At 42.7% G+C, this 20,357-nt stretch overlaps 1 protein-coding gene across 1 annotated transcript in view; it reads left to right on the top strand.

Annotated features, from left to right (window-relative positions):
* OSBPL5 (oxysterol binding protein like 5) overlaps window positions 1-20,357 on the top strand; it is a 135,272-nt gene that overhangs the window by 56,642 nt on the left and 58,273 nt on the right. Inside the window, exons 3-6 of the mRNA XM_065403141.1 lie at window positions 4,021-4,094; window positions 10,543-10,557; window positions 16,275-16,349; window positions 17,603-17,704. Of these exons, the coding sequence (XP_065259213.1) occupies window positions 4,021-4,094; window positions 10,543-10,557; window positions 16,275-16,349; window positions 17,603-17,704 (266 nt within the window). The remainder of the gene's footprint in view (window positions 1-4,020; window positions 4,095-10,542; window positions 10,558-16,274; window positions 16,350-17,602; window positions 17,705-20,357) is intronic.

The raw sequence follows: 20,357 nt of genomic DNA, 5'->3' as shown, positions 1-20,357 counted from the left end.
AGTGATCAAACCAAGGTTCAGATCATTGCACCAGTATCTCCAGTGCTCAAGAGTTACCCCCAAAACCCTTTGGGGGAATCAAATTAAAATGTTATTTGAAAGAGTTTCGTTTCTTAACTTAGGTGCCTGAGAAGGCTCACGTATCCAGTGGATTACACTGTGCATGTGCAGAGAGAGGCTAACTATTTGTAAAATAACTTCTCCGTCACAGGATCTGTGTGGCTCCCGGGGTATGTTATGGTTCTCTAATCTAAGTGCTATCCCAGGCACCAACCCAATCTGCCTCTGTCCAAGGGTTTTTTATTATTGTTGGGAAATATCTGAGTACAGCAGAGTATTCAGAAAGCTCTGAAATGACTTTTTCTTAAAAAAAAAAAAAAAAAAAAAAACCCTGCACATGCTTTCTATGAAGGTGACTGGGGTAGAAGAGTAGGTGGGAATGAGAGGCAAGTGTTGGGGGATAAGGTGATGGGGGACTAGCGGGAATGGGAGGGCCCTTCCATTTTAGAAGGAAAATGCCCTTCTTTGACAGTCTCTTAGATCCGTGGCTCTCAACTTTTCCAGACTACTGTACCCCTTTTAGGAGTCTGATTTGTCTTGTGTACCCAAAACATAGTTGCTTACAAAATCAGACATAAAAATACACAAGTGTCACAGCACACTATTACTGAAAAATTGCTGACTTTCTCATTTCTAACATATAATTATAAAATAAATCAATTGGAATATAAATATTGTATTACATTTCAGTGTATAATATATAGAGCAGTATAAATAAGCATAATCCTTGAATTCAGCATAATCCTTGAATTATATCAGCGTGACCTTCTTGTTTGGACTCATCTAGTCTCTCTGTCTGGTTCTCTTATGCCTGTTTATAACACTTGTTATTGAAAGCAACTTGACTTTCTGTTACATTAACCTGCAGTAACAAATGTTAACATGTTGTGAACTTTCCTATACTTTTTACAATTGAGTTTACAATTAGGGTAAATTTGTAGGCCCAAGTATCAACACTCCTGTAAGGTCAGCAAGTGGTATGTCCTAGCTTTAGAACAGTCTGATGGTTGCAGAGATGTCACTTGAGGTGACCTGAGACCTAATTTGTCATGTACAGCGAGTCAAAACCCAGCTCCTTATGTGATTATTTAATTAATATATAATTAAGTAATTCGTAACTTAAATTTTTATCACAGTCACTAATTTGATAACATTTCTAACAACTTAATCTTGCAGTGCTCTATTTTAAAACTGCTTTGGCCTTTGTTCAGTGATGTGTAGTCACTATATGCAAGGCATGCATTGCATGCCCCAGGACCAGCTTTGCCTGTGGGACAACTCCATCCAGCCTCCCATCGCATGGACAAAATGGCATCCTCCACACAACATGACCTCGCACGCAGTGTATGTATGAGGTCATGCTGTGTGGAGGATGCCATTTTGCATGCAAGTGTAGAATTGCATGCATGACTAAATATGACATGGCGTGACACTGCCTTTGAATAAGGAGCTGGGAACTATGAATAAGGAGCTAGTACCATAACTAAGGAACTGTGAATAAGGAACCAACTTCAGCCTTGTCTAATTCCTATGTTTGAATTTAGTGCTTTATTGTGATCTGTGGTGTTATGCATGATGTGATCTGCTCCATGATAGCATATTGAACTCAAAGGCATATGACAGGAAAGTGGTGCACATGACAAACTAAGCACAGAGGCAGCTGGGTCCATCAGAGAATGAAGTGGCTATTCTGGCCTCCTTTTCTGAAGGGAAAAGAGGATTGTTAAGAGGAAGGATGAATTTATGGTTAAGGAATTATATTGGTAGTTTGAGATCTGTGTTCAGTTCCTGGCTGTGGCACTAGTTTCCTGGGGTAAGTCACTTAACCTCCCCGTGTCTCTGTTTCCCATGTATAAAATGGAGATAAATCCCCCTCCCCTATCCTCTCCTTTCTCTGGAGGCATTTGCTTTCTTAGGTCAATTCCTCTGCACTCCACAGCAGGAGGAGCATAGGGACTTGTGTCTGAATTCACAGGGGCACTTAACCATGATGCTGGAAGCTGAAGGTGCTCAGTTCAGTGATATCCTGAGTCCAGAGAGCCTTTTTGCAATTGTAAAATTAAATTTGAGAAGCATTTATACTATTAACTAAAGCGACGAGGCTCTGAATTGCTGATCAGTGACTGTAATCAGCAGTTTTCTACACAGAACCTCAACAATACTGACCAGTGAAATCCTATCGACTTTACAGTCACAACTCCGATTATTTATCAATACAGCCCAGCCAAACAGATTGTTCTCTCACCCATTTTATAATGAAAGTTTAACAGAAAAAAATGTCATAAGAAACTTAATTTCCTCCACAAGTTTCTGCCTGCCTCATTGCATTTGGCTTCTTAAATGGCTGTTAGATGCATTTTTAAGACTTTGCTTCTTACTGACATGCCAAGTTTGTACTTGATTCAGTTGTACAGTTATTTAATATACCTCTTGTTTCATTGGCCCAAGCCGAGAATGGTACTAGTGGTACTATATATAGGACTACTTGTCCAATTTCTATGATTCTCCATCACCATGGTATCTGAGCTCTCCTAAACATGCATTAATGTATCCACAGCACCCCATCAGGTAAGCAAGTACTATCCATATTTTACAGATGGAGGAACTGAGGCACTGAGGTGATAAGACTTGCCTAAAGTCACACAGGACATCTGTGGCAGAGCAAAGAATAAAGCTTCAAGTCCTGACTTCCAGTCCACTGCACTAAATGCTCTAAGTGAAATTCTGGTCCCATTGAAGTTAGTGGCAAAACTCTCATTGGCTTCAGTAGTGCTGCACCAGGATTTCCCCCTGTGTTTTTTATGTGTCTCTGAGACTTGTCTACCTTGCGGTAGCATTTGGAAATTTCTCTATGAACACGTCTGGTGGTAATACATTGTCACTGAGTTTTGGCCAACAGTTTTAGTGGTTATTTACTGTATCAAGCATTGTGAACCCCTAAGCACTAATAATTTTGAAAACAAAGTTACTTTGGACTTGGGAAAGAATAGTGTCAAGACAAATAAAAATCTAGTCTAATAGAATGGGTTTTTCAATAGGGATTATAAGTTTTCCTTTAGTGTAAGGACATCATTACAATTTACCAAAAATACAGAATTTGTGTAGATAATAACATTGTATTGTCCTGAATAGAATTACATATTTTATAACATTAAAATATTCAACATGTATGAAATACATGTACTCTGCTTTGACAATATAAAGCCCTACATAAATGCTAACTATTATTATTAATATTTCTTATTGTATCCAATAACCTCTTGGTCAGGGGATCTTAATAGTTGATTCCAGAAAACCTGTAATCTTTTATTGTTTCATTGTTTAATTACATCTAGATATAGTTCTCGTTCTATAAGATTTTATAATTAAGGTTAATATTTGTTGAAAAGAATGTACACTGTCAAATACATTTAGGTATGGGGCCATGCATTGAGCAAGGAGGATACAACAAAATATTGAAAAGCTTCTTCTTAATTCACCAGAGGCTCATTTTGTGCACTAAATGAGGCAGAAGGCCAGTGGAAAAATAGTATGTGAACGTGTAGTTAAAGACCATCTCCTAATGAATAGGGGGCCAAATTAAGAGTGCATAGGCAGCCTTAATTCTGGCATTTCTTACTCTTTGAGTGCTTGACTTTGCAACCTTAACACTCATTTTTTAGTGTTTTTTGGATGTAGTAGTTAAATAGTAACAATTGAAAAGACCAAACATTTTAAATAGTGCCCTTTGTTATCTGAAACTCTTACAACAAATCTGTAACATGTTTTCTGAAGTTAATTTACATATGGACTAGGTTATTTAAAGCAGCACTGTCTTCCTGGAGCTGCCCTACTGTGTCTATCGCCTGTGACAATTTCTCCTGCTCTCTATTAGCAGAGGTCTTTTTAGAGTAATTGCTTGGAGTAGCCATGACTTTCCACAGAAATTCTCAGTTTCTTGTTTATACTGCTCTGTTGCAGGAAAAGACATGGAAGGAAACAGCCTGTCAGCACTGAAGGATGAGGCTCCACAGACTCCAGTCTCCATTAGTAAGGTATTGTGGGGCTTGTTCTTAGTCTCATTTGCATCTCTTCGCAGTGTGGGTTATTTTTAAACTCCTTCAGAGAGCATCTTTGGCAGTACATACGGTAATGCTGTGTGCATGTGTGTGATATGAAAGTAGGGTGACCAGATGTCCTGATTTTTGGGTCTTTTTCTTATATAGGCTCCTATTACCCCACCCCCTGTCCTGATTTTTCACATTTGCTGTCTGGTCACCCTATATGAAAGAGAGCATGCTTAGAAGGATACAGATGAATCAACGCCTTCTTGTATGCCTGTACAGCACCTAGACCAATAGGACCATGATTGTTTGTGGTCTTGGAGGGGAATGGGTGCTACTATAATGTAGATATTAATAATGATCACTATAAGGTTGCTATTTAAGAGGCATCCCCTGAAACAATGTTTCTGGTCAGGGAGGAGAGCCTAAAGCTTAGTTGTTGGGAGCTGAGACTTTTATTATGTTGTTGTACAGCATCCACCACAATGGAACCTCTGGGCATTAGTGCAGTACAAATAATTAATAAGAGCCAAAATCCCAGATCAAAACATTGCATCTGTATCATAAGCCAAGCTGAAAACCCGGATCTGAACACTCCTGAATTTGGAGTTCAAAATCAGGATCCAAATCTAAAAAATTCTGCCTGTCGAGATTGACTCAATGTAGCTATAGGATCAACCTATGAACCTGGATCTAGATTTGAAACTGGGACATGGGATTTTGGTTTAATTTGTTTCCGAAGAATAGCTAGACATAAAATTATTAAGAGGCTTCTGTTTCTAACTTAATATATTCAGATATGAAGCTATAAAATGAAATAAAGTTTTTCATCTGAAATTGAAATACAGCACAAAGGAAACAGCTGGAGGTTGAAGTGATTTCCTATCATACAGAGCACACTTTCGTGTATCTTTAAATGCATTTGGTTTGCCCAGGTCTTGTGACTCCCTTATAAGTGTGGGCAGAAGATTGTAAACACTTCCACAGTGGAATCCTGATCAAGAAGCAGCAGGGAGAGATGCTGTTCTAGAAAAGCACTGGGGACAGTAACCTTTCTTAGTACAAAATGGCTTTGTGTGCATGTGTATACCCTGTTGCTGTAACTAGACAAGCTGAGATCCAGTCCAACCTCTGTTTTTCAGCTGAGTTCCTAATTTGAACCCAGGCTCCCAGATAGCTTGACAGTGCAAAAAAGAGGTCCAGTGATTTGTCCACAGTCACCTGATAGCTACGATCTGAACCCAGGGCCCTCTTTAATCCCAGTCATCTTGGAGACTCAACCAGACTGATATTAAACCCGTGATTTAGGAAAGTGGTGGGGAGACTTAGTTGATGTTTATCCGTGGTTAGGCCACTCATGCTAGTCAAGGGACTGGCCTACAGATAATGGGCAACAGAATGGCATGTAAATCAGAGTTTGATTTCTCAGTTACATTCCTGTGCTTTTTCCCCTCCATTGAAATGCATTTATTGATGTTGCAGGGATTTGAGTATTGCCCTGCTGTATATTTCCAGGTTGAGTGCTTGCTTTCTGATTTATGTTCCTATAGGTGTGTCTAGGTAAGGGGTGAAAGCTGCAGAGCACTCAGACACCCAGAAGGGCTTTTGCTGTTTATCAAGCAGCCTTTTGATTGGTTATTCTTTCCTATACGCTGTTAGGGGCATTTATCATCTAATAATTAGATGGAGATGAGGCAAAACTGAAACCTTATCCAGCCCCTTCCTGCAGCTTTGGAGGCTGAGATGACATGGAACCTAGTTCAGACCCAGGCCTGGTTCTGCTTTTGCCAAACCAGGGCCCTGATCCTGCACTGGGAGGTAGGCAGGTGAATTCCTTCACCCACACAGAGAGAACTCCTTTGAAGTGCAGCTGGGCCCCCATAACTTAGATGCTGAGGGTTTGTGAAAATCAAAACCTGGCCACCTCTGCTCATCCCCAGTATTGGAAATTGGTGATTGAACATGCTAGACCTGGAAAGATGTAGTTAGTTTCCTGTTTCATTTCCTATCTAAATGATGTAAGCAGACTGACTCTCCATTACTAAGAGAGACAAGGTGGGTGAGGTATTATCTTTTAATAGATCAACTTCTGTTGATGAGAAAGAGACACTTTTGAGTTTACACAGAGCTCTTCTTCAGGTCTGGGAAATGTACTCTGTGTGTCACAGTTAAATACAAGTTGGAACAGATTAACATAACTCGTTAACACATATTTCAAGGGACCGTTAAAGGTGAGGTGGTCTGTTAATGTCCCTCTAGACATAGAGGGAAAAGGCAGCTGTGGGGGTGGTAGTGAGTTATAGATTGTTGTAATAAGCAATAAATCTAGTCTCTCTCTATTCAGTTCATGATTTTTAGTGTCTAGCAAAGTTATGAATTTCAGCTCCCAGGCTCGTCTTTTGAAATTGTTGTGCAGGTTTCTTTTGAGGATGAGGACTGATAGGTTAGATACAGAGTGATTGCTTTGTGAAAAGTGTTCACCCACAGGTGATATGGTGTCTCTTCTCATTTTCCTGCATGAATTCAACACTCCATCCATGTCCATTACTAAGATGTTTGTGTTGCGTTGTTTAGAAACTATGTGTCAAATGAATTGTAGCTCTTAATTGTCAAAGAGTCTAGAGCTGGGAATAGGCATCTTTTTTTTATATATATATATATATATTTACATTTAAAATAGTGCTTCCATCTATGGTGAGTCAAAGAGAGCTTATTTAATTAGGTCATATTTGGATCAGCAATAAATAGAGAAGAAAACACTTTTTTTAGAACCCAAATTGTAATTTTCATGGATTTACAGTGACTATACTAAATAAACACAAATAGAGGGGAGTTGGGATGGGAGTAGAGAGACAGACAATAAGCCAAATGTATCCCTTGGGCAACCCTATTGGTCAGAGGGGGCAAATTGAACCAGGTTTGTAGATGTGAGACGTGCTGATATTTTCTGACCATTGCAATCATGATAAACAGGGCCGGCTCCAGGCACCAGCCGAGCAAGCTGGTGCTTTGGGCGGCAGATTGAACGAGGCGGCATTCCGCCCAATCCTAGGACGGCACGGCCGCTATTTTTTTGTTTTGTTTTGTTCCGCTCCGGCCGCCCTGTAGGGGGCAGCGGCGCAGAGGACGGGAGTGCCCTGCAGCAAGCCCGGCAGGGCAGTCCTCGTCCTTCCCTCCCTGCCGACCGGAGCGGAGCCCTCCCGGCAGGTGGCGCGGCGCGGCGGGAGGGGCCGCGTGGCAGCGCCCCGCTGTAGCCCTGGCCGCCCCCCTTCTCTCTCTCTCCCGCCCGCTCCCTCCCCCTCCCCCCGCTAGCCGGTCCCCCTGCACCCGGGCTCTGGCCGCGCCGCAGGTTTTTTTTTTTTGCTTGGGGGGCCAAAAAGCCAGAGCCGGCCCTGATGATAAAATACACACCTGAAGTGTCAGTCCTCATCAGCCATTCGGATCAGTTCCTCCGCTCTTCCCAAGGGCTGAATGCATGAACAGGGTGTCTAGGGAAGTTTAGGGATGAGGTTAAAATCGTGTTCAAAGCAGTTTACGACAAGTCCTGAGACTGTCACAATGGGTCTCAAACAATAACTTTTAGTAGCAACCCCCCAGCCTTTTTGAACTAAAGTTGCCTGCCAGCGAATGAATGACTGGCATCCACATTGGGCAGCTGCTCGTCTGCCTTTCTGGATAAAAGAGAAGGGCTGGACATGGTGTAGAAAGGGGCTGTTGCTGTATACCAGTGTTGGGATTATGCCAGAGCACACCCCCGCTGGGGCATGGTAGCTCAAGAAAGGAGCCTGTTAATTCCTTTTTATTTAAAGTGAATTCCCTGCTGGTGAAAAGTGCCAGCCTGACAGCATTGTAGGCAGGCCAGTGGAACGGGTACTGCGGCAAGCAAGCTTCTCCAGCTGCCCCACAATTGTGCCTCTCAGCTGTCGCAAAAGTGCATTCTCTAGGAGTTGGATTCCATCTCCAGTCCTTGGCCTCTCTGAGTTGGCCACCCAGTGAGCGCAAATCTGATGTGGACACCTGTCTGTTTGGAGCTGCCCTGAGACCACGTTAACATAGGCTATGGTCAGCACTCAGATGGTCATGCTTTTCAGCCACTGCTGATCTGGGCTTGCTTTGTTCCTATGACTTTAACTTAGACATGAAAGGCTGTGTGTCGTTACCAACCCATTAAGTCCCCTACTTCTCTGTCACAACACTTCTCAGACGGAATTCAGAGTCAAGGATGAAACCGGTTGTGTAGGACTGGAGTAAATTAAAGCCGTCATCCCACCCTACCTCAATTCTGGCAGTGCAGGAGAGGGAGCATTATTAGGCTCTTTCCTAGGAAAAACCTTAGTATTGGTCAGAGAACATGAGGCTGTGAATACTTGGGCTTTATTTTGCACCAGCAGGTTTAACTGGCTTTATTACAAATATGTGCATCTTCAGCTTAGTTACTGTGACAGACGTACTTTTCCAAAGCTTGTTGACCTTTTCACTGGCTCCTGCGAAGGAGAAGAAAAATGGCTTTGTGGTTAGGGCGCTCGACCGGGTCTTGGGAGACCTGGCTTTGCTTTCCATCTCTGCCACAGATGGCCTGTGTGACCTCAAGCGGGTTACTTGGGCTCTCTGTCTCAGTTCCTCATTTGCAAAATGGAGGTGGCACTACATTTCTCCCACTCATTTTCTTGTCTGTTTAGATAGTGAGCTATTTGGGGCAAGGATTGCTTCTTTCCAGGTGTTTGTACAATGTTCAGCACAATGGGGCCCTGATCTCAGCTGGGGCATCTATGCTCTATTATAAACAATAAGAGCAGGAAAAACAAGAGGTATCACTTTCTTTTTACATGATATCATCTTCCTCTTAATTCTAATTATTCAAAACATTTTTAACGTCTTTCCCATCTTCACCTAGGGCCTTTTAACTTTGCTGTCCACTGGCAATTAGGATTGCCAGTTTTGGTTGGACTTATTCCTGGAGGTTTCATCACATGATATAATCATTAATTAAAGATTAATCTTTATCAGGGCCCCATAAACTTTAATTCCTGGAGACTCCAGGACAATTCTGGACTATCGGCAATCCTACTGGCAATGCTCATGACTGGCAGTGACGGGACTGCGAAACCACCGCTAAGCTTCAACTTTCTCTAAATGCAAACTTTCATACTTGAGTCTAACATAAGACTCTGATCTCTCATTATTTTCCTCATCATCAAGCTCTGTTGTTGTGCTTTAATGTCAGGTACCAAGGTGATATGTGCCTTAGCTAAGTGGTTAATCTCTTTCTTGTCTTCCAGCTGCTTTGATGACAGGGGTTACTATTACTTAGTGCCCAGAAATCTGTTGCGATCCCATGATTTGCTTGCAAAGACCTAAAATGTTGCTCATTCTAAGGGATTAACCATAAAATCTTGAAGTTGGATTTCAGTGCTAGTTTCCTTTTCCTGTTAAGTCACCATATGAGTGTCATAATTACAGCTACAGTTAATATAGGACATGAGTTCAGATGTCAGTGTACCATAATGTATTGGGCTAGCAGCAAAGCTCGAAAGCTTAGCTGAGCAGGAGTGAGGGTTTTTTGTATGTTGAGAGTTTGTTTTGTATTGGTTTCATTGCTTGATTTGTAGTTGGAAAGATGAGTCAAAACTTTTGCTAGAAGCCTCCTCCTGGCTTTATTTTAATTGCGATACAATTACCAATAGAGTGTTTATGATATATCAGTTTGGCTTTAATAGAGCCACTACAAATCCCACATTGTCTTAAATCAGTCTTTTGAGTTCCAAGTGGCAGCGTGCCTTTAACTTTTCTGAGTTAATTAAAGCCACGTTTATGCTTAAAAGTGCTATAAAAGATCAGTCACAAGTCTGGCAACTTACAAAGTTTTTGCCATTTATCCAGTGAACCAAGAAATCGGGACCAGACTCCGCTGGCAGAAAGATCTGATAGAGGCAGGATCCAGGAACAAAACGTTCTTTGTGCTCCCTGAGCATCGTTTAAAAGAGAAGAGTCCAAGCATTCCAAACATCGCTCTTGCCAGGACACAGTCCTTGTTGACATTTTATTGCAATAGTTCACATGCAAAAGTGGGCAGTGTGTGTGCACAATTTGATATGTACTACATAATATAGCTTCCTCCATCAAGATTTGAGTATATTCTCTCCTGCTGTCCTTTCATCAGCATTTTGCCACAAGAGGTGACAATGAGCCAATCCAGTGTCACAAGCAATTTAGGAAGCCAGCTCCCACTGGAGGAGGCAGGTGATGCGAGTCATTGTGGGCTCTCTCACTTACCTGGACAAGATAAATCAGGTGTGAAGTCTCAAGGGCTGAAAGCTGAATGAAACAGGACAAAACATGGGAAGAACCCTTGCGTTTTATTCCTCCCCAGCATCCACATGCTTTACTCCTATATATGAAATTTCCATGCCCAGGTGAGGGAAATAACTTACTCCTTCAGATTCCACCTGGTACAGTGTGTGACATTTTAATGTGACATGCACATTGTAACTGTTACATTAACAGTCATCCAGGAGTGCTTTTTCAGTTGAACTAATTAGAATACAATGCTGCTCCATTTGTACATTAGTAGTCATTATTTGTGTTTCAGCAGTGCCTTGGGGCACCCCTCTCTCTTTGTGTTAGCCACTGTACAAACAAAAAGGAACAGACAGTTTCTACTTCAGAGATGTTCCAGTCTGAATGGGTAGGACAGAGGCAGGGTAAGGGAAAGGGGGTCTAACACATAACCAGAGTGTGTAATGAGAACATTATGTTAATGCCACAATTAAAAAAATAATAATTAGGGGTGGGGTTGAATGGAAAGGGGAGTAGCTAAATGAAAAACCTAGGGATGGGATGATATTTGAAATGAGGGGGATGGGAGAGGAGGGGGAGGTGTGGAGTGAGGTTGAGCTGAGAATATGAAGGAGAGGATTGGAGCACACAGCCAATCGGCACAAGGCAGAGAATGGTCAAGAAAGGAGAATGGTTTTCAGATGAAATTTGAAAAGAGGTGAGTCAAGGTGGAGCAATGCAAGAAGGACTCTAGATGGCAGAAGTTGTAGGGGAGAAAAACATTCACACTAAGGGCAGGTCTTCACTACAGGGGGGGGGTCGATTTAAGATACGCAAATTCAGCTACGCGAATAGCATAGCTGAATTCGACGTATCGCAGCCGACTTACCCCGCTGTAAGGACGGTGGCAAAATCGACCTCCGCGGCTTCCCGTCGACGGCGCTTACTCCCACCTCCGCTGGTGGAGTAAGAGCGTCAATTCGGGGATCGATTGTCGCGTCCCGACGAGACGCGATAATTCGATCCCCGAGAGGTCAATTTCTACCCGCCAATTCAGGCGGGTAGTGTAGACCTAGCCTGAGAGTGGGAAGACGGAGTTAGAAGGCAGAGACTAAATCTGGTGCAAGACAAGGAGAGGGGCCAAGAAGAAGGAAGAGACTGTGCCCATGAGGTGGGCTGGAGCAAGTTTATGGAAGGTTCAGAAAGCAAGCAAAGCCATTTTTAAGTGGCTCCTGAAATAAATGGAGAGCCAGTGGAGGTTTTTGAGGAGGAGTTCTGTGTTTAGTGCTTCTCTGTTCCTTTGGGAAGGTGAGCTGCTTGATTCTGCACATATGGAGGTGTAGTCTGCTTGGACTCTGGCAAGCCATTGCGGAGGGGATTGTAGTAGTTAGAAGGGAGCTGAAGACCTGGAGGAAGATTTTGCTAGTGTTGAATGCAGGGGCAGTTGCAGGAATAGTGGTAAGGAGGTTGTCAGAAGGGAAGAAAAGGGCTGGGTGGAGGAGAGGAGAGTCAGGGATGGCTTGTGGGTTACTGAGAACACAGGCAAACAGGAGGCCTGCATTGGGGTGGAAAACAGAAGACATCCAAGTGGTTTAGGATGTTTCTCTGGGTTGTTAGAAGCAATTAAAAGCCACAGATTGACTTAGTGAAGCTATGCAAAGAAAGTGGAGAGGGAAGAGGCAATGAAGTGGGGAAAAGTAATGTTAAAAATCATGAATATAAAAATAGTCGCTAAAGTAACTGGGCAGAATAAGTGTTGAGGCTAATATGGAGATACCTGATAATGATTCATGTGGTAGAAAGAACACCTGGATTCTCTGCAACCCCAGTGGAAGCAGTGATATGTGATTGTGAACTCTTTAGGTGAAATCCTAGTGCCACTGAAATCTACAGAATTTTTGCCATTGATTTCAATTTTGCTGTTAGTGTCCAAGGCAAAAGGAATTCATACATGGGGAAAGCAAGAGAGCACCAGTACATTATCTAGATGCACCCAGCTATTAATATTCCTAAGCACTTTGCTGAATGGAAATAATTTTCCATTTAAAAACAATAAAAACTCATGTTAAGCCACAATAGCACTATCATGTAACCTGAGGTTAATGGTGATCATACTTCCATACTTCATCTGAGGGAGGGCAGAAGAATTACTAAAATTTAAAAGGATTTTGAATAAGGTTTTGACAAAGCATTTTTCCAACCCTAACTTCAACATCCCCTCAATGCCTGTTTTCTTGATATGCTCAAGGAATTTGATAACTCAACCTGGAAACCAAAGCAGAGCAGAAAGCATTTCTTTCCTTGAGAATTCTATTCAGAACTCAGTCTGATTCAGTATCCAGGGCACTAGCGCTCCAAGCATGTGCTTGGGGCGGCACTTTCCAAGGGGCGGCATTCTGGCTCCTCTTTCCCCCCCCCCCCCTTGGGGCACAAAAAGCCGGGAGCCGGCCCTGAGCGGAGGTGAGCTGCGGCGGTGGGGGGCGTGGGGAGGGCCGCAGGAAGTAACCCTGGGGGGGCGGAGGCAGAGGAACCGCCCCTCACTGCCGCAGCTCACCTCTGCTCCGCCTGCTCCCCTGAGCGCACCGCCGCTGCTCCGCTTCTGTTCCCTCCCTCCCAGGCTTGCCGTGCGAATCAGCTGTTTTGCAGCAAGTCTGGGAGGGAGGGGGGAGAAGCGGAGCGGTGGCGGCGTGCTCGGGAGCAGGCAGAGTGGAGGTGAGCTGCAGCGTTGGGGGGCACGGGGAGGGCTGCAGGAAGTAACCGGGGGGGGGGGGGAGCAGAGGAACTGCTCCCCCCCCAGCTCACCTACACCTCCTTTCCCAAGCATGCCGCCACTCCTCTTCTCCCCCCTCCCTCCCAGGCAAGCCTGGGAGGGAGGGATAGGAGGGGAAATGCGGCGCGCCCGGGGGAGGAGGCGGGGTCAGGGATTTGGGGAAGTGGTTGGAATGGGGCGGGGAAGGGGTGGAGTTGGGGTGGGGCCGGGGGGGCGCTGGAAATTTTTTTTGCTTGGGGCAGCAAAACACTTGGAGCCGGCCCTGTCAGTATCAAAAGGTAGCTAACTTCCCAGTGGTGCTTGTAATACAATTAGATGTTCTTTTAGGCCCATACTTAACAATAAATTAACTTTTTATGTCTAAAAGTGCAACCTGTCCCCCAGAATGAAATGACACTACAGGAATGCCCCAGTGCCGGTGACCCTCCTTTATAATAATTGCTATAGTACTTTGGTGTAATGGGGGAAAGTGTTTAAATTGTTGTAGGATTTAGTGCTCTAGGCTGTTATTGTGGAACACATTTGAAACTTCCTGAGATATTACCGCCACTTCATCGTATTTATTTTATTTTTTATCGGCTTTTCTATTGTGCTCAGCACTCTAGTATCTGAGTACTTCTGTCTCTCTCTCTCTCTCTCTCTCTCTCTCTCTCTCTCTCTCTCTCTCTCTCTCTCTCATGAATTTATCCTTACCATCACCATGAAGTATGTTAGACTAAGAAGCTGAGACATGGATTAAGTGACCTGCTCAAGGCCACACAGGAAGGTTATGGCAGGGCTGGCACTGGAACGCAGATGATTTGAGTCCTAGGCCAGTGTAAACATGAGACAATCCTTCCTTTTAAAGGGCCTGATCCAAAGCTCATTTAGGTCAATGGAAGTCTTTTCATTGACTCCAGTGGTATTTGGATCAGGCCCTTAAATAGCCTTCGTCTAAAATAGTAGCTAAGGTAAATGGAAAACAACACTGATTAAGTGCTGTTGAGGATGATGTGGCTATTCCATATTGTTTCTAAGAGAAACCCTCCATCTGATATTAGATTAAGGGTTCCCAAGCTATTTCATGGTGTAGGTCACTTTTGAAGTGTTGCTGTCTCTTGGGCCACCTCCTCTCCTATTTACAATGGCGAAAGAGCCAAATTCCTGTTGGCGTAGGTAATCCACTTCCCAGAGCGGCAGTAGTGATGTTAATGGAAGAATTCTTCTGCCAACCTAGCACTGTCTACACTGGGACTTAGGTCAGCTTAGCTATGCCCCTCCAGGGTGGGGACTTTTCACCCCCCTGAGTGATATAGTTATGCTGACCTAATTTTCTCATGCTGACCAGGCTGAAGTGTTCTTTGTACTTAGTCCCTTGTGTTTCACTTCCCCCAATGTTTGGCTCATAACTGCAGCTCAAGAACATGGCATTTTCCATGCTGACTGGTGCAAAATAAATATATACAATTCTTCTGACAATTTTTAGAGGCTAATTCTCTGGACTTATTAAAAACATAATGTTGTTATAATCCCAAATAATTCTCTCCCAAAAAGCCTTCTGGCACTTAGAGAAGTTCCCTCATTTAAAAAAAAAAAAAAAAAGTGGCAGTGTAGCTCTCAAATATGAAATACTGGCCTTTGAAATGTGACACCGACGCTAAGGGCAGAATTCTCTCTGTACGGGTATGTCTACAGACCCCTATAAATGCTACAGCCACTTCCTGTTGTGTAGATACCAACAGAAGAACCCCTTCCATCACTGTAGTAAAATTCTCCTCTCCAAGGGGTAGTAGCTAGGTCAATTCTTTCACTGACCTAGCAGTGTCTACACTAGGGCTTACATTGGCTTAACTACATCACACAGGGCATGACATTTTTCACAGCCTTGAATGATCTAGTTATGTGCACCTAACTTTTTAGTAGAGGTCTTAGCTGCAGGGTGGGTCTCTGTTGTAAATCCTGTGTCTGTCAGAAGGTGGCCTATGTGGGGAGGCAATATAGAACATGCAAGAGACTGCATTGCAGCTAGAGAGTGAGAACATGGTCTTCCAGAAAAATTAAAACCCTGAATAGTTGGGCAGAGGCAGAAGCTGAAAATTACACAGGAATTGTCTCTGAGCGAGGCTAATTAATAAAAATGCTTGTAATATTGTTGGTCAAATCTATTTATAGAAAAAAGGTATTGATATACTACTCAAGTTTTCATTTCTAAGTGTCATGTGTAGTATTATTTATTTATTTATTTATTTATTACTATTATTATTTGTTTTTTGAGTGGAAGAATACCAGCAGCAAGTATTTAAGAACCTGTAATAGGTTATACAGTGTTCCTGTCCATATTAACTGCAATTTTTGCACTTATTTTTCACACTCTATAGAAAGTAGTGACTGGTTAGGAATTTGCATTTCAAATACTCCAGATGGGGGTCAAACCCCTCACGTTTTAGTTACTGCAGCAGTTCTCAAAATGTAGTCTGCAGACCATTTACCAGTGGCTGAGCACATGGTTCTAACTCTCCTTGTTTCCATTAGCTAAACCACAGGAAAAGAAGCAATAAAATATTCACGTTCTTCCATAATGCTCCTTCTCAATGTAACTGATGGGCTGTAGTTGCTAAAGTGTGTTCATGCAGTGGAGAGAAGTAGGTGCATGCAATCCTAACGTGAAGGAGAGACTTTGTGCGTAAGCAAGCAGTTTCTGTCCTCTTAGATTCCTTGAGGACTGAAATTCTGCTGAACACAAAGACTATTGAAAACATGTGGTGGTAAAATTGATGCTCATCAGGAAAGGCCAATTTTTACTTCAGGATGTTAGATGTCCTAAAATTTGTGATCCAAGAAGGGACAAGATGTTTTCAAAGACAGGAATGAGAATAATGGGATTGTTTACAGATAGAAATCTGCAGAAGGAAATTGTGTAGAAACATGGGGGGTGGGGGAAATGCTAAGTAATTGTAAGTGTAAAAGGAAGTTCACAGATTACACTAGAAATGTGCCCTTCCTGAGTGAGTTTGTCTAATGTGCTGATGAAGTCTACAATCTGCCTTCTGTGGATTCCTGGAAGATGTAATCAACTTTTCATTAAAGCATTTCACTTAATCATTTTAACATTAACACATTCCTCGTCTTTTCTTTTTCAGACTGAGTATAAGCTTTGCAATGGGTCTGATAAAGAGTGTGCGTCTCCCACAGCCAAATTTACTAAGAAGGAGACATTGAAGGTATGTACAAAACAATAAGGATTGCCTTGGGCTGCAGTGTCACCAAGCTATTTCCTTTTAGAAAATATTGATAGTTTTAAAAAAAAAAAAACCTCTTGTAAACTACTTCTCCTTTTACTTCTGAGTGTTATTTCCCATGACCCATCAAGCTGCTCACTCTTTTTTGGTCATTGCAGGTTCAGAGCTGTTTGTTCCTGTATCCAGTCTTGCATATGGGAGTTGTTAATATTCTGTAATTAGAACAAAACAACACAATCACCATGCATCTGAACAGTTATCTATGTATTCCAGAGCCCTTCGACCAACAGGAGGATTGCAATCCATTTTAGCTCTTATTAGTAACACACAGAGTGTGCTCTAACACCATCTAGTTAGCTCTCATCACCATCTCAAAGCAATAGGTCAGCTGGTGCTTTTGAGTAAGGAAGGCGGTTCACAAAACCAGTCTTGCATAAGAGGCTACTATTATTATGGTCAATAGTAGCTTTAGAGCTCTTCTTGCTGCCTTTGGCAAACTGGGAAATATCAGTGCCTTGTTCCCTACATTCATGTACCTTGGAAATGGTTACAAATGTTTGGCTGCCATAGGCAATTCTGCCCACATGGTAGAGCCAGCCCCTCTGGTATAACCTATGTGATCCACACAATGAAAGTAACCTTGAATACTGACATCGATATGACACCACTGCTTGCTCACCACTGCACAGGTGTGTCACACCCTAAGCCTGATATGTTGATTTAAAGCAAGTGGCCAAGTTTATATCTGGTGTGGTTCAAAGGTTTCAATTTGTGTACATGAGGGATGACTTTCCAGGAGATTTAGTCTAGGTGAAAATGTGATTATATATGCCTCAATTCCAATCTGCTTCTGCATAGCTTCTCACAGGGATTCCCTAGTCTGCCTCCATTGCTCTGTAGGCAGGGAGACAGCAGATTGTGTAACCTTTGTAACTGACAGAACTAAGTTTAATAAGAAAAACATTAAATCAAGAATGCTTGTAGAATTTAGCTATCAATGAAGATACTTGATATCCTGGCTGCTGTCTGTGTTCCCTTATACTTTTGTCACTAGAACATACAATTTTGTTGATTTCTAGGGAACCCGTGTGAGGCCGGGTAAGTTTCATGAGGGCTGTCTCTGCACAATAAATTGCTTTTCCAGATACATTATGTAAGCAGTTCCCTCCCTTCTCTAAGTAAAGTATGCAGTAAAGGACATGTTTACAGCTGCTATTTTCTCCATTCTGAAACAGGTACAGAAGAAGAATTACAGACAGGAGAAGAAAAGAGCCACCAAGCAACTCTTCAGTGCTCTAAAGGATCCCAGTGTGGTGATTATGGCAGACTGGCTGAAGGTATTTAATGCAAAACATCACTTATAATGGTGGAGGGATAAATAAATGGTTGAGAAAATCCTGTAGCATTTTGGATTTTATGCAGTAATACAAATAGGATCATCCTTCGAGTGAGCGGAGAAGACTTGCTCGCTTTCACTCAGTCAACCTCACTGGAATTGGAACAAAGACATTTCAGATCCTCTCTCAAGTACTTGCTTCACTTAGTTCTGTCCTGAGTTGTAGTTTAAAAAGTAATCACATCTTCTCTGGAAGTTCTCTCAATCCAGGAGAGTTCTTTTGTTGGGTCCCAAATAGGCACAGAACTATAAGGTGGTAGAAAAAGAAAATCAAGTGTCCAGTTTTTCACATGCAGACAGGAATCACATTGAACCAAGGTAGGGAGAAGAGAATTCTTGTAGCTAATTGAAAAGTAGTGTTGGATTCCATTCTAGTCCTCAAACAGAAGGAGCCAGAACTTCAAGGGAAGGACAATCACAAAGGCCTTGCTGATTTCTATAAGTGAAATGGCAGGATCCCCTGGGAAACAAACAAACAACATCTCGTTTTGGTCAAATCTGCCCCTTCCACTGCCTACTCATCCAGTGTCTTGGAGATAACATGTTTACCCCAAGTCCAGCAGTTTTGGATCCTCTCCACACATATGTTAAGGAGTTGGATTCAGAATTCTCTTCTTGCTGATCTTTCCTGGTTCTTCGCCTCTTTGATATCCTTGTATAAAGGAGGTTGGATCCAAGATGGATGCCTTCTATAGGTGTGTGGGGTTGTTTTTCCTGACTCTCATTGATGGGGTACTTGCTTTGAAGCTCATGCAATCAGACTCTTTCCAACCAGGATATTGAAGTTGTTTTCCCACTCCCTGCCTTGGCCATTGTGGCCTGTCTATGTTTAGTGGCTTATGTGACAACCAGCCTTAACTGAATGCTCATTTGCACCCTGCCTGCCCTAGCTTTGTTTTTTGGCCAAAACATAGAAGCCAGCTCTGTTCAGCGCACAACTGATTCCTGTAATCCCCTCTCCATTTGTGTGTGTACTCTTTTCCCTTCTGCCTATGGATTCCTGGGTGTTGCTTTATCAAAAGGCTGGATTTTTGTCTGGCCTTCTTGTCTCTGTGATGCTGCTGAGTTCCCCACTGTGTTTCTCCCTCTACCCTCCTTCCCAAAATGTCTGCCTCCCATTGTTGCCAGGTGCGTCCAATACCAGTCTCCTTCCCCATTGGGAGTTGGGGAAAAACTGCATTTACCTTTCAGACTAGATGGTCAAAGAGAATATACATGGCTCCTGCTGCAACTCCTAACAGTTATCTGTAAAGCCATTTTACAATCTCAGTGGAGCTGAAGTGGGAGTATGTGCTGCTATCTCAGAATGAAGAGATGAGTGGAAGTCTCAGCATATTTCCCCTCTCAATCTTCCATCCCAGGCATCTGCCTTGGAGATTATCATGTCCCCAGTGCTTATCTTTTTCTGTTTGGGGGGTATGAGGGAAAGTCCACCCTTGAATATCTGCTGTAAAATGAGTGTTGTGAGAATAGGGAATACCCTGCTTAACCTTGTCTAGTGATTCCATTTCTTGAAGCTATATGCTACTAATGCTGTAATTGCCAAGTGACCCCAGGCTATGTGAAAGTGAGAAGAATGAAACGGGAACCAGGTCTCAGCAGCCATGTTGGAAAGACTTGCAGGTCTTTCCCCACCCTTTTGTCCTCCTTGCAAAGAAACGTTGTTTCTTAACTCACTGCACAAGGAAGAGATGTGGCAGTTGCCTGGAAGCAGACAGATACAAGATGTTTCATTGAAGTTTGTGGCAGTTCGTCTTTTGATTTTTAGATTGACACAGAACAAACTTTGGACCAGTTGACAAATGTAATTTCTCCTTGTCCAAAGACGTATGGGTATTGACAGTTTATCACTGAGCCCTGGAACTTATACATCACAGAACAAATATTTGATTGAAATTGTGGGGTGCGGATGCGGGAGACTAGCGAATACGTCCATGTTTGTGTAGCATTGCTGATTTATCATAGGGACATCTTGTTCTGTACATTGATTCCTGTCACTGTAGGTGACCATCTTCTGTCCAATAAAAGTTATTACTTCACCCACCTTGTCTCTCTAGTATTCTGGAGCCAACACTGCTATAACAACACTTCAAACTGTAGTTAAGGGTCAGTTGCCCTTTCCATGATAAACCCCCAGTTTCAGACACTTTTATAAAACAAAGGTGTTGTTTTTTTTAAAAAAAAATATGGACTTTGAGGCAATAGGATTTATTTATATTTGTTACAAATCTAAAAACTGGTGTTCGTGGTCAGCAGTGGATTCTAGGCAACTGGAGGCAGCATAGCCTACTAGAGAACTAAAATTAATAATGTCTTTGTACAACATTTAGGATTTATTTTATTATTTGTCTTCATGTGCAAAAAGTTTGTCCTGAAGAGTTTGAAGCTGTTAAAACAACTTCAGCTCAGTGACAAGCCATTTATTATGTATTATCACAGCAGCAACACCAACAAAAGGGTTCATATGGAGAGTCAGCCCATGTGTGGTGTTGGGCAAGAGGAGCTAGGTCTCACTTGGACACTCTTTTACCCTCAAAATGGCTAAAGCCGAATCTGTTGACCTGCAACGCATGCTATCCGGCTTCATGTGTTGC

This window comes from Emys orbicularis, chromosome 4, assembly GCF_028017835.1.
Source record: "Emys orbicularis isolate rEmyOrb1 chromosome 4, rEmyOrb1.hap1, whole genome shotgun sequence".
Classification (NCBI taxonomy): Eukaryota; Metazoa; Chordata; order Testudines; family Emydidae; genus Emys; species Emys orbicularis.
This window is presented reverse-complemented; position numbering and strand designations above follow the sequence as displayed.